Raw genomic sequence first — 14,413 nt, forward strand, 5'->3', positions numbered from 1 at the left:
TATATATATATATATATATATATATATATATATATATATATATATATATATATATATATATATATATATATTGCTTGAACATTATTTTATTTTCCCTTTCCTGCCGTCGAAATTATATTACATTAAATTATATCAACTTATTTCATATTAAAATATTGTAAATAATAATTGAATATATCAACGACGAAGAAGCTTGATATAAAGGATAAAAGAAAATATATTTAAAACAAGATCCCAACAAAAGATTTATTATAAAGAAAGTCTTAAAATGCATGTCTGAGTATCTCTTTTTCTCTGATCACTTTAGGAGATTATACATGTTCATCTGTTTATCCTCACATAGGCTTATGTTTAGCATAATTTTACCTAAAAAGTTCACACGCTAGCAGGGGATCAACTTTTAAAACATTTCTACCCTAAAAAAATGCTTAATATACAATAAGTTAGAAGTTAGTTAATAGCTAGTTAAATGTATGTTGAATACCTTCACGATCCTATTTATAACCAACATGGCACACAGCAGCGTCTTCATCTAATTGTGCCGCTGGCATCTCGCGAATTTTAGTAAACACACAAATCAAAGAATCAGCTTCGGTGACTTTGGAGAGCGGTTGTCGGTTTTTTTCCCCTCCGTCCTCCGCAGTCTCCCCGCGGTCTCCGCCCCCCGGTCTGCCTGAATGGGAACACCCAGAGCGGGATCCCCGGCGCTCCTGGCATCCATCCCAAACACGGCACCGCCGGGACAAAACAACGTCCTGCTGAAGCGTGTTTCATTGAGAAAAGCGGCGTGTTGCAGATAACATATTTGCCTGCAATGTTACACCTGCCGCAGGATGTTGTCTCTAGATCTGGAAACTGATACTACTGCGGAGGACACAGCGCCAAGCACCCCAGATGGTGGCGCGGACACACCGGCCAGTCTCGATGTGCTGGAAGAGGTATGAGACGCGTCTTATGAGTACTAGATGTACCATAGTCATCATGGAGGAGATGGGATTTATGCATTATAACCCCTTGTAGACTCTAATTGTCTTAGTGTGGCTTGACTCGTTCCAGTAAAGGCTGGTCAGTAAAGGCATGTCTGAGAAAACGTTATTGCAAATTCTTGTATTTGTTGTTTGCAAGAAACTGTTAAAGAGCAATAACCTTTTTTTTCCCCAAGCAATTCCTCTGCTTCCAGTTGATGCATGAACTTTATGGTGCACAAGTTATTGATATTCATCCTTAATGAAACTCTGAGTACTATGCAGTACGGGCAAAGATCACAAATCCATAGTAATAAACCCACTAGGATGCAATGGCTGTATATGGGTTGCGCTTTTTCGTGGCGGTTTTAAATTCATGCCACTGCACAAATTCCATAACATCAAGTAATCTGACAGGGCTCCAAGAAAGGGCAAACGGATTTAAATTGCATTTAACATCAGGTACAGCTCTAAATATTTTGTCATATTCACTGCACTCGGCCGATTTGTGCATTGATCAACACCTCTGTAATACACTGCTGTAATTATGGACTTGCCAGTGTGGAAAAGATTATATGCCCGTTAGCCCTGAGAATCGCCCTCACCACAGGGAGTTAACTCAGATATTTTTAACTCAGTATTTTGGATAAAACCTTTCATAGCCTGCCGCTGTTGCTTATTCCAATTATTGTTGCATATTGCCTTGCGAAGCCTTTCGGTACGGCCTGCCAGCTCTGAGAATGTCCCTCAGCTCATCTTTCACACAAATCCTGCTTGCTGGAACTCAGAACTGTGATTTGATCTTCTCTAAAAATTACATTTAAACTGGTACGTCGATTTGACTTGGTATTTTTAGATGTTATTCTTTATCTACAGAAGCACTGCTGTAGATAAAGAATAACATCTAAACATTCCAAGTGAAACCAACGTTATATAACAGCATTAAATGCATTATGCTGCGCAATTTTGATTGAACAAAAAATGTTAATTTTTATTGAAGAGGATTGAAGTTGACTGGTCAAGGAATGTTTGTTGTTTGTATTTTAATTTTGAGCAGTTGCTTCAAATTAAACTATATTTTGTGAGGTGGTAGACTACGACAGTAAACCGACAAATAAAATTACTGCCCTACGTACTTTATTCATTAAGTCGCTATCAAGTTTCATGTAATCTGCTTAGGCATCGTAGATGGCAACCAAATTATGTCCAAAGTTTCACTTATCAAAGAGCAGTGAGGATAAGGGCAGTTTTTCTACAGTATGCTTTTGAATGGCTGACTGTTAGCTCTGTCACAGTATTCTCTTTCATGTGGGATTTCCATTATTGATGTTGCACCTCGCTCTCCCCTCTTTAAAAGCCTTTCAACCCTTATAAATATCAAAAGCTGTGGTATTAGCTGCTGAAATGTACAGACACTTATGGGAGAACGGCATACTTTCTCAGCTCATGCAGATACCATCCGAGTACATTTTATATTCAAAACACAAACTTGAGTTTTTGGATCAGTTGAGCTAAATAACAAAAGCCTCTTATTCAGTGAACTTTCAGCAGTAACTGAAATTTTCGTCATAATTTGCATTCAGTAGCTCAAACCCACAAACTCAGAATTTTCAATTTCGTCTTACAAAAGAACTATTTTGCATCCAAATCCAGAGCTACCACACACAAGCACTGCTGAGCTACTCTCCTGCAGGTTTTGAATATAAAAAAATCAATTTGATAGATTTCGTCTGGCATTGACTGAAGACTCGAGAAAAAGTTGCAATGACATCCGCCATGTTTTGCTTCATCCGTATCATTGCCTGGAATCACAATGCACTATGATTTTCAAGATGCAGAGAAGGCGGCAAAATTGTAGAAGGGCATCGTAAAAATGGAAGTACCTGTAAAATGTACTAATGGTTTACCAGTTTAATACCAGTCAGTTATATGAAGCTTGTCTTATCTGAAAACTTTGTGCCAGGATGTCCTGTAAGTAATTAAGTCTGAACCGAGGGATTGCAATAAATCCTTAGTCTTGTAAGGCCCTGCTTTCTCACATAGATCTATATCCCTCTGGTCATGTTAAGGGTTTGCCTTCAGAGCATTGTCTGCACTTTATTTGAATTAGACTGCATGTCTATTGCAGATTTTATTTAGAAATTAAAAGTATTTTATTTATTTTAAAGGGTTAGTTCACCCGAAATTGAAGATTTTGTCATTAATTACTCACCCTCATGTTGTTTCAAACATCAAAGATCTTTGTTCATATTCAGAACACAAATTAAGATATATTTTTTAAATGAATGAGAGCCTTCCCTGTAAAGACAGCAATGTTCAAGGCCCCAGAAAGGTAGTCAGGCCATCATTTAAGTGGTTCAACTGTAATTTTTTTAAGTTACAAGAATACTTTGTGTGTGTAAACCATAGGGTCTGCATATAATATATATACACATAGTGTATCTTGTAATACAGTATGTATACATAAACATACTTCATGCATAATTTCTTTTACTCTCTGCACAACTTTGTATACAGTGGATTGATTTTAATAACCTTTGTGTATTTTAAGTGTGCACCAAAAAGATATTAATATAATACACAAAAATTGGATCAGGATTCAGTATCTGCAGATACTTGATATTCAATGACCTGATATTCGGGACATCTTTAGTCATTTTGTTTTTATTATTCTATTTAGCTTTAATTCTTCTAGTCAATTTATTTCTTCAACTGAAGGTGACATTTCTATTATTTAAGTTTTACTTTAATTGCCATAAACATTGTTCAATAGTTTGTTAGTTAATAGTACTGATATAAAGATATGGTTTCACATTATTTTGATGGTACCGTATGAACAATAATCTGTTGACAATAAGTAATATTGCACCTACATGTCAACTAACTTTCTTTAGAGTGTTTAGAGTATTATTAGACTGGTAGGGACTGCAAAGTTCGTTATTGTCGACAGAATATTCACAAGGGATCATTAAAATAAAGTGTTACCAAAGATATTTGTCCACATTTTGTCCAATATCATTAAATCTTTGATGGCTCGAATATTCATTATCTCTTGTTTTCTTATTCACAGTAAGCATGTGTGTCTTACAGTATGCGTATTACTATTTCTCTTTCTCATTGTTCCTTGTAGCAATGGCCAATAAAGCAATCCCTAAGTGCCTCTATGTGCCGTGAGACGCACTGGCGATGCCTCCTCCTGTCGCTGCTCATGTACAGCTGCCTGGGTGCCGTGACCTGGTGTCAGCTCACGCAGGTCACCAAGCTGAGCTTCGATTCCTCCAGTACTTCCCTCACAGCCTCAATGAACTCTCTCAGAGGAGGAGGTCGCGCCATGATTTACCACGACAGCCCTTGCTCTGACGGTTACGTATACATCCCCTTGGCCTTCCTGCTCATGCTCTACGCCGTTTACCTTATGGAGTGTTGGCACTGTCGCGCCCGCACCGAGTTACAGAGCAAGGCCAACGTAGAGAGCGTGTACGACAGGGTTCTGCGCATGCGTCAAGCCCGACCGTGCGTATGGTGGAAAGCCATCAGTTACCATTTCGTACGCAGGACTCGACAAGTAACGCGTTACCGGAATGGAGACGCCTACACGACCACGCAGGTTTATCACGAGCGCGTTAACACGCATGTAGCTGAGGGCGAGTTCGACTACAGCCGCTGTGGAATGAGAGACGTGTCCCGCAACTTGCGTGGACTGGAGGGTCACGCGGCGACACGGTTGCATTTCTCCAAGTGCTTCAGCTTCACAGGAGCAGGACCTGAAAATGCTTACCTCAACCAACGAGCCAGGTTCTTCTCAGAAATTGAGGGACTGGATGACTACATGGAAGCCCGCGAAGGCATGCTGCTGAAGAACGTCGACTTTAAGGAGCACTTCATTGCTTACGTGGATCCCGACCAAATGCCGTGGTACACCTCGCGGGTCACCTTCTGGTTAGCGGCTCTCTTCATGCTCTCCTGGCCCCTGCGAGTGCTGATCGAGTACAGGACGGCGTTTGTGCACTACCAAGTGGAGAAACTCTTCGGACTAGAGTATAGTAACAACAGCCCATCTCCAGATGCTGATGCCACCTCAAGAAACACTCGCTACGGCCTTCCGAGAGCAGAAACCGTCGACAGTACGGAGCTGGAATGGCACATTCGCTCAAACCGCCAGCTCATACCAAGCTACTCAGAGGCCATGCTGATGAACCTGGGTACTTCTGGGTCAAACCACAGAGACAGCATTTCCTCCAACCACTTGCTGTTGGAGAGCTGCTCGGCGCAGAGCTACGGGACACTGGTGCAGAACTGTGAGCACTGTTGCCAGCATGAAGGCGGGCGAAGGCGGCCGACTATCAGCTCAAGCTGTTCCTCCATCTTCTCTCGCCACACCTTCCACTCCCGTTTGTCCCTGGACACCTCGCACTTCTCGCTGTGCCGCATGTACGGCTCCAGACGCACTGTGGGACTGTGGAGGAGCCGCAGTAGTACACTTACAGAGCGCTGCTGCCCCGATGAGCAATGCTGCCGATCTTACACCAGTCAGCTTGCACTTAACGACAGCCCGCCAAACTACCAAGACGCCCGCTTCTTTCCAGTCCTCATTGTACATCGGCCTGAGGGCTGTGGGGACTCCTCTGAAGTAAGGAGATATTATGTTCGGAGAGGCTCCTGTTGTGTTGAGACTTCGGTTTAAAGTGGCCTGAAGTGGTCAAGCTGACTAATTCAGCGATAGAAAACATTTGTTAAACGTTATTACTTGCACTATGCAGAAAGTGGACTTAATGGCTCTTGCTTGATGCCGAACTGATGAAGTGTATTCTCATGAACTTTGTCTTGCTCTAACAGATAACATGTGCAAAATTAGAAACGTGGCTTATTCAGTGCGGCACTGAAGACTTTATGTTTACATTTTGATTTCAATTAAAGGGCTGGATAGGAATTATCAATAAAAAGAACCAGCTTTTCATATTATTTATGAACAGCTGGCTGGCAAAGATGCCAGCTTTGATAAAATCAAGTAAAAAATAAAATCTTTCAACACATTACACATAGTTTACATCAAAAAAACATGCATTGCTTGTAATAAATGTTTGTGGTCACTGAAGAAAAGGGTTATGACTGCTGACTTGCTTTAAGAGAGAAGATAGAGAAAATAAATTCAATAGCTGCCATTTTGCCTTTGTTGCTAACCTGAAATGTTTTTTAAAGAATTTTTTAGAACAAGTTATACATAAATATAAAACATAGATAGACAGATAGATATTTTTATAATAATAATAAAATAAGATTATTATTATTTTATTTATTTATATATTATTATTTTATTTTAATAATGCTAATTAAAATTAATGCTGAATGAGAATGTTGGCATCAAAAATTTGATGTCTGAAATATATAAGCAAAGGTTGCATGGCGGTTTGCTCACATTGTTTTAAGAAAGAAATTGATTATATAAAAAAAATTCCCAGAAACAGCAATGTGGCCATTCTCACTTTGGTATATCATTAGTGCATGTCTCTGTAGCAGAAGACATCACATGTGAATCATTTGAACACTGGTCCATCAAATGAGAGCGACTCACCATATAACAATCCCCCTTTACGGCCTGACCTGTATGTTTGAAGTATGGATGTGAGAAAGAAATGCTGTTGAAATGAAATGGCAGTGACTGTTAAAAAATAGTGCAGAATAAAATTGCTCCAATGCTAAAACATGAAAATGTCTCCCCACTGTTTTATTTATCAGATTTTTTCTGTCTACCAAAGCTTATCAGTGATATCATACAGTGAACCCTATCAGAAAGTGACTATTTTACTTGCTATTAAATTCTTTTTTTTTGTGAACAATTTTCTCTCGTTAACTTTATGCACTGACCCATAGCCTATATTTGGTGCTGAATGAAGCATGTAAGTGATTGTTTTCCTACCGCCAAAGAATAAAGCTTGGAAAATTAGATTCTGGGTAGCCGTGGCCATGTTTGGGGACATGCTCATCAGCTGTCAGGATATTAGCACAAAGAGATAAACAGAAATAACAATGGACGGAACGGTGATCAAGTGTAAGATTACATGTAAAGAAAAACTCAACAAGAAAGTGAAGTTGCCGTACTCTAAACATACAAACACAAAGAGTGGTTCAGTGATCTTAACGTGCTACCTCACGTAATGTTCCCTTACAAATGGATGGGTATAACACTGATATTGCAGAATCAATTAATCAAGATCAAGTGATTAATCGTTTGCCAAAAGCCTGCTGTCACAAATAACACTGACGTGGCATGGTGGCCTCCAAGCAATGTCTCTTTGGCCATTGCACCAAGGGTTTGAGAAGTTTGCACATTGGACCAGTGTTATCTCTAAATATGGTGGACACAGTTATGCAGAGTGCTGTATTGGGGGTTTCAGCCTGAAGCGCAAGGCATGGAAGCCCAGTGTAATACTTAACTTTTGCATCCTCATCTTTAAAAGAATCCTCCTCCATCTTTCGAGCGAGCTCTTCCTTCAGTCTCCTGTTCTCCTCCAACAAGACGTAATTTCAGCACGTCTGCAACTACAAAGATGGCATTCCTGTTGTTGTTGTAATTTGAGTCTGCATCATCCATTTGCGAAGCATCATCTGTTGTTGCAGCTTAATCCATCAGTCTCTGGCCAGCTGCATCTAGTGGTGCAGGTGTGGCACGATCCCCTGTGAGAGCTTCCAGTATCCTTGTGCTGCCCAGGCAGGGAGCACTGCTTTAACTTCTGTGTGCACGAGATGCAGTGATGGCCATCATTTCGTAGGCTTGCCTAAAAATAAAAGATCAAAATGATTTCAGGGCTTTCCCTGTTCAAAAAAACATATGCTGGTTAGGTATGTTTTAAAGCTGGGACGCTGGTTTGAGCTGGTTTAAGCTGATGCTTAAATAACCAGCAAAGGACCGGCTTAAAACAGCATCCCGGCTTCAAAACACAATTAATAAAACGAAGCAAAACAAAACAACCCATGAGGGAAAAAATCTAGACGACCAACAAAGACGTGATAAAAGAACATATGAATACTCAACACAGTGAACTCAAACCCTGACAGTTAGTTATTAAAGTTAGCGGTTAAAAAGGTTTTTGTAAACAAACTGTAAAATGAAATAAAATATAAAAATTGCTACGAATAAACTAGCGTGTTTGGGAAACGTTGTTGAAGAAAGCCTTGAGACCATCTTCAGACCAGCTAAGGACCAGCATAAACCAGCTTTGTTAACTCGGAGATGAGTACCAAGGTTAAAAAAAAAGGCTGAAAAAAAAAAATCTCACTCGTGGGTGCGATTATGGCAGTCGATTACACAACAAGCTTTCAAGTCACAATTTTTTTACAAAGCTGTTTACAACAAAGGGAATCCTTCATTTAGCCTAATGACGAAGCGTTCATACGGTGACAAAAACATATCGCCAACTACTGGCCTCTAAAGACCCTTAATATGAACTAGTGGATGAATCTTTGGTGAACTGATTCAAAATGTTTGACTCGCTGAGATCAAATCTCCACAGCGAAAACAAGCGCGTCTTGTTGCTATGCAACATCCCAGCGCTGCCAGAGCCGTAGAAACTTTACCTTTGTCTGCGAACTGCTTTTCTTTTTTTTTTCATATAAACCGCGTTAAAAACAAAAAAAAAAGGTGATTCCGCTCCGCCGTGATTCGCGCGGTAGGTGACTTTTCGTAACAGCCAAAGTTGCACTTTTTCATTGAATTTTTCTTGTATTTATTTTAACTTTTTATTTGTTCATGTATTTATTTTGCACCTTTTTTTGTGTAGTGGTGTAAAACGGTAGCCAGATTTCTTTCGTTTTTAAGCCAGCAGGCTTTAAGAATCATATAATCAATTTCTATTTGATCATCTTTTCCTTTTATAGACCATAAGGCCTCACTGGGAATCATGAGTGTGCATGTAAGATGGAGACCAGAGCGCCACAGCAAGCGCAGAGAGGACCGTCTGTACAAGCAGCTTCTGAATAACGCAAGCCAGACCCTCTCTTTCTCCAAAGAAGTTGTGGACGAGATGGGGGCCGTTTCATACAGAAAAGCTGACTTTAGCAGGCTTTTTCATGCCACGGGCCCCTTAGCACCTGTTACCGGATTAAAAAAAATAAAGAGGCACGAGAACAATGAAACGGGTTACGACATTAATCGCTTTACCCGAGAAAAAGGTAGACAGACTCCTGCAGTGAACACTAAGGTACCTTTCTTGAGTTGTAGTGATCAAAGCAAGATGTATGATGTGTTTAGAATAAGAAATCCGTTCGGGGTGTTAAAAGAGCACACATGTCTGAAGGAATCCTCACAAGAGGACCGTGAAGCCCAGAGCGGCAGGTGGCAGGAGTTTGCACAAAACAAGACGGGCCAAATATTACAGCTGAGGAAACAACACAGGTAAGATTATTACTTTCATCATTTCTAAATACCTCTCCTTTAAAGAGCCGGCCCACAAAATTAATGAATATTCTGTCATTATTTACTTAGCATGCTGTTGCCATCGTACGTGACTTTCTTTCTTTCGTGGAGCATAGCAAAACCAAACCATTTCCATTCATTTTCGCTGTTTTCCCATTGACATAAATTAAGAAGAATACTGGTGACCAAACACTTTTGATTCCCACTGTATGAACAAAAATACAGTGCCACTGGGAATCAAAACTGTTCTCATCCCAGAAAAAAAATGCATAGAGCTTTGAAATGACATGCGGGTGAGTAAATGATGGATTTAAATTTTCGGGTGACTATCCTTTAATGCATAAACCTATTTAGTCCAGACACGCCTGTATAGTTTTTATTTGTGGCATTTTTCCTTGTTTAACAGAATACCAGGTTACGTGCTGTCTCCGGTAAGCACAGATGTGCAGAACCGCTTACATAAGAAAGCAACCACTGTGACCACGAAGTACATTGAGATCCCACAGGCCCCTCGGCTGCAGGACATCTTGAATCTACGTGCTGTCACAAAGGACGACTCCGAACTGGAGATCTTCTCAGGTAGATTTACCTTAAATGAAGTATCTTAAATGTGACTTAATTTGCAGGTGGAGTGCAGTATTAGTATAAAAAAAGTCAACGTGATATGGAAAGCTGAGGTTTGCATGTGGCTAAAATATTTGCATTACTGTCTTCCATGCGCTTTCAGCAGGAAGTGGTGAAGCTGTAAGAGCAGAACAGCGACGGATGGATCGGCCCACCAAAATTATGAACTATGTCCTCGAGCAGGGTCTCAGACATCCTGACTTCAGCAGACAGGACCCTGAGATGCAGAAACAGTCTGTGACTGAACTCTCCACACTTCGCTATGCAGTTGATCAGTGGAGGAATGCCTGCAACATCAGTAGGTGTTTCTTTTCACAGCTCTGCCACGGCTGTTACTAATGGCTTCATTACAAAAAAAAATGTTCGCTGAAATTTGTTAATAGATATCCAGCGTGTGTTGTTTGCAGAAAAGCACCTCGGATACCTGCATGCACTTTATTGTTTTTGCATCGATTGCTTACATGGAAACCCCTTTTGGTGAATTGTTATTTGTTTCATCTAGAGTTGCCCTTGCAGAGAGTGACCATCGAGGGTCTAAAAAGGGCTCTTAGTGACCCTAATTACCCAGCGCGGCTGGAGGCCATCTTAACTTGTGCACTGGGAGCAATTAATGGACCACAAGAAGAGCTTGACCCAGGCAAAGCAGGTTAATCGTCAGCTAAAAACACATTTTTCAATGCATACAAAATATATTGTAACATAATGCAATATACTGTTCAAAAGCTCGGGGTGAGTAAGAATTCATACTTGTATTTAAAAGTGAAAGTAATGAATTTTACACTACTAAAAACACATTTCAGATTCCGTAAATTTATTTTACTTTCTGTTTAATCGCAGGTTTTCACAAAGTATTAATCGGCACAAATGTTTTTAATGCTGATAATACTTAGAAATGTTTCTTGTGCAGCAAAATCAGGGGATCTGTAAATATATCTGTAAAATATTTCACAATATTACTGTTTTTACTGTATTTTTGATCAAACAAAAATGTGCACACACACACACACACACACACACACACACACACACACACACACATATATATATATATATATATATATATATATATATATATATATATATATGTATGTATATAATAGTGAAAAAGTAAATAAAAGTGATAGCTAATTTCTCCTTTTCTCAGTTCAACATAGTAAGGGATGCAAACTGAAGGCATATCCTCAGGAGCTGCAGGCTCTCATTGTCTCAGCGCTTGATGACCCAGTGAAGAGAGTTCAGATGGCTGCTGCAGTGTGCCTTTATGCCATGAGGACACCTAACGCTCATGCCAGAGACATACTACGAAGCACTTTGAAGCAAGGTCTGTGGAAGAATGCAATACCTGAAACCTAAAAATGTCAATTAAAATAATTTTTAAAAAACAATAATGTCACGTTGACTCTAAATGACCATCATATGTTACGCCTCAGACCCTTCTGGCACAGGTAGAAACAGCTGGGTGGCGGCACAGTGCTTGGCGATCGACGGTGATACGAGTCAAGCTGTCATACAGAGACTCCTGTCACAGCACTTTCTCAGAGACGCTCCTTCAGATCACAAGCAGTCTATGACACTTCTCTCCAACATTAGCAGCAAGACCGTGAGTAACTCTCTCACTGGTTTTTCAGTTAAAGATGAAATCATTTATGCATGCACGAAGTACTGTTCAGTTTTATCTTAATCACATAAAATAATTTGAATACACCACTGTTTAAAATGTTGGGGTTTGTAAGGTTTTGTTTTTGAAAGACGTCTCTTGGGCTAACCAAGGCACATTTATTTGATCAAAAATACAGTAAAAACTACAATATTGAAATGTTGCTACACTTTAAATTGACCTTTTAATGAATTTTGAAATGTAATTTATTCCTGTGATAGCAAGGATGAATTTTACTCCAGTTTTCAGTGTTCCTTTATAAATCATTTTAATATGCTGATTTAGTGCTTAATAAATGTTGCCAATTAATATTGTTCGTGGAAACAGTTTTTTTAGAATTCTTACAAAGTTCAAAGGAACAGGAATTATTTAAAAATAGATTTAAAAAAACTGCCTTTATAAATGTCCTAACTGTCAGATCTATTTGAATGCATCCTTGCTGAATAAAATAATTAATTAGTTTTTTAAAAAAAAAAACAAAAAAAACATACTACTCAAACTTTGCATGGCGTTTCCCTTCCAGACACTAGTGCGCTCTCTTCTGGCAGAAGAGCTAAACAGTGCTAACTGGAAAACACGAGTTCAGGCCTGTACTAGCATTGCGCAACTTCGAAGTCTATTAAACAAGGTACCATGTAATTCTTTAGTAAGTTTCAGACAACTAATATCTCTGATGCTTGTAGAAAATGCTATTGCTTTTCGTGCAGGATCTTTGTAACAAACTGACGTACATGATGTGGAACGACTGGAGCTGTGCCGTTCGTCACGCTGCAGCACTGGCTCTGAGTAAAACGGATGCGGCCAGAGAGATGCACAGCGAGCTGAGGTGACTATCTCTGCCCAGCAGACTTATCAGAGGGTTTGGATTCAGTTCCTTCTTAACATGCAATATCTCCACACAGTGCGAAGCTGAAGGAGGGTCCAACTGCTTGGCAGGTGGAAGCTCTGATTTTCATTGGCCGGCTCAGTATAATGACACCGAAGCTACTGCCTACTTTTCTGCAGTGCTTTAATGATGACTTTGTGGCTGTGCGCAAACAAGCTTGCTTGACTGCAGCATCTCTAATGATGGATGACCAGTTGGTGAGGAAGTAAAGCACAATAGATCTTTGATGGCATACGGACAATAAAAGACTGCGAAAAAGAAATTGAGGGTTCACTCGAATGACCACATAAAACACGTCCGCAGGTCCTGGACCAGCTAATTAACCTGATGCAGAACGATCCATTGTGGGAGGTGAAAGTGGAAGCTATTAATGGTAAGTGCGAACACAAATTAAAGGAAGAGTTCACCAAAAAAATTGATTACACTCAGGCCATCTGCGATTTGTTTCTTCATCATGACAGAGACATTTAGCCTTGCATCACTTGCTCAGCAGCGGATCTTCTGCAGTGAATGGGTCCAAACTGCTGATAAAAACACAATAATCCGCTAGTAATCCACATGGTTCCAGTCAACCGTCGCTGCCAGCGAAAATAAGAGTACTTGCTTTCTCCAGTGAAAGCATCTAAGCTGAATCAGGAGAGCAATGTGCACAGATCAAGCAAAAGCAGTTCTAAACAAATAGATTTTGATGAGAGAAGTCAACAGTCAACTTTTTCACTGAATAAGATGTTATGTTTTATGAAAACATACAAAGTAATCGTTTAAATCGAAAACAAATTACTCATAGATTTTTTTTACTACAAACACACAGCTTTTCAATTTACAAGAAATTAATTGGTGGACTGTAGTTGTATGGATTGGACTCTTATTTTGACGGCACCCATTCACTGCAGAGCATCCATGAGAAAGTAACGTAATGCTAAATTTCTCCAAACCTGCTCTGATAAAGAAGCACTCCTCTACAACACGGATGACTAAATTTCAACAAACATTTGTTTTTTGAGGTGAACTATGAATCTTTGAATTTTGAAATTAAGCTTTAGGAAAAATAGGTTGGATGAACCCAGCTCTCCAGGAGTTGCTGATGTGGGCTCTACACCATGAGGAGGAGCCCAGCGTGCGCATCGCTGCCTGTAAGGCCCTGAGTACTTTAGGTGCAAAGGGTCCAGAGTTACAGCATTTTCTACAGGAGCGTTATGCACTGGAACACAGCGCTGAGGTGCAGAGGTGTGTACTTGGATTAGGCCACAATCTTTGCAAGTAAAACATGAAAATTGTGAAAGCGAAATAGTTTTTTGAATGTTACTTAAACTATTTTTTTCACTAAGGCACATTGAAAGTCTTCTAAATGAGCATGGGTACAGTCTGAAGGGAAACGAAAGCAAGATTCATGAGATAAAGCTCCAGGTTATTTCCTGTTATATATATATATATATATATATATATATATATATATATATATATATATATATATATATATATATATATATATATATATATTAATGTACGACTACTTTTTATTCATTGTGTGGCCCCCACTGCTCTAGACATTAATGTCTGAAACATCACAATCTTTCTCTCTTGTTCTGTAGGTGGAGCTGTTGTGTACAAAACACATCATTACACAGAAAGTGCTCTTAATGGAAGAGAGGGGAAAGCAGCAAGAGCAAAAATTATTTGGCTAAATTTATAGCTTCATTTGTCATACTGTATTAAAAATTATAAAGCCAGAGTCAAATCTTTTACGTCGTTTCTCCTAAATATCATCCACAGCAGTCACTGACGATCAAGAAAGCAGGCTAATAACATCCAAAATTGTTTTGATCAATCAGGTATGTAGGCATTCACTCATTTTTTACACTTACGGT

General features: G+C 39.5%; 2 protein-coding genes across 4 annotated transcripts; both read left to right on the top strand.

Moving 5' to 3' along the window:
• The first annotated feature begins 826 nt into the window (after positions 1-826).
• On the top strand, positions 827-14,385 carry heatr4 (HEAT repeat containing 4). 3 transcript variants are annotated; one of them, XM_043262847.1, is made up of 15 exons: positions 7,933-8,632; positions 8,841-9,163; positions 9,260-9,357; positions 9,785-9,957; positions 10,106-10,300; positions 10,505-10,648; positions 11,147-11,323; positions 11,433-11,602; positions 12,183-12,287; positions 12,367-12,485; positions 12,562-12,742; positions 12,849-12,918; positions 13,583-13,772; positions 13,874-13,952; positions 14,138-14,385. In XM_043262847.1, the coding sequence occupies exons 2-15, from the start codon at positions 8,864-8,866 to the stop codon at positions 14,228-14,230; spliced, it is 2,094 nt and encodes a 697-aa protein (XP_043118782.1). In that variant the 5' UTR covers positions 7,933-8,632; positions 8,841-8,863; the 3' UTR covers positions 14,231-14,385. The 3 variants fall into 3 exon arrangements, with proteins under 3 accessions (XP_043118781.1, XP_043118782.1, XP_043118780.1); XM_043262846.1 differs by lacking the exon at positions 7,933-8,632 and adding an exon at positions 827-938 and having other exon boundaries at positions 8,841-9,357; XM_043262845.1 differs by having other exon boundaries at positions 8,841-9,357.
• Positions 834-7,646, top strand: si:dkey-13p1.4 (transmembrane protein 151B). Its single transcript, XM_043263227.1, has 3 exons — positions 834-938; positions 4,096-5,595; positions 7,584-7,646. The coding sequence occupies exons 1-3, from the start codon at positions 834-836 to the stop codon at positions 7,644-7,646; spliced, it is 1,668 nt and encodes a 555-aa protein (XP_043119162.1).
• Positions 14,386-14,413: the final 28 nt, after the last annotated feature.

This window comes from Puntigrus tetrazona, chromosome 17 (genome assembly GCF_018831695.1).
Source record: "Puntigrus tetrazona isolate hp1 chromosome 17, ASM1883169v1, whole genome shotgun sequence".
NCBI lineage: Eukaryota > Metazoa > Chordata > Actinopteri > Cypriniformes > Cyprinidae > Puntigrus > Puntigrus tetrazona.

Excerpts from the sequence above, each read along its gene's own strand:
- si:dkey-13p1.4 (XM_043263227.1), top strand. The coding sequence starts at position 834 with ATGTTGTCTCTAGATCTGGAAACTGATACTACTGCGGAGGACACAGCG. Across the intron at positions 939-4,095 it reads GTCTCGATGTGCTGGAAGAG|CAATGGCCAATAAAGCAATC; the intron begins GTATGAGACGCG and ends TGTTCCTTGTAG. Across the intron at positions 5,596-7,583 it reads GCTGTGGGGACTCCTCTGAA|CTTAATCCATCAGTCTCTGG; the intron begins GTAAGGAGATAT and ends CTGTTGTTGCAG.
- heatr4 (XM_043262846.1), top strand. The coding sequence starts at position 8,864 with ATGAGTGTGCATGTAAGATGGAGACCAGAGCGCCACAGCAAGCGCAGA. Across the intron at positions 12,288-12,366 it reads TTCGAAGTCTATTAAACAAG|GATCTTTGTAACAAACTGAC; the intron begins GTACCATGTAAT and ends CTTTTCGTGCAG. Across the intron at positions 12,743-12,848 it reads TAATGATGGATGACCAGTTG|GTCCTGGACCAGCTAATTAA; the intron begins GTGAGGAAGTAA and ends ACACGTCCGCAG.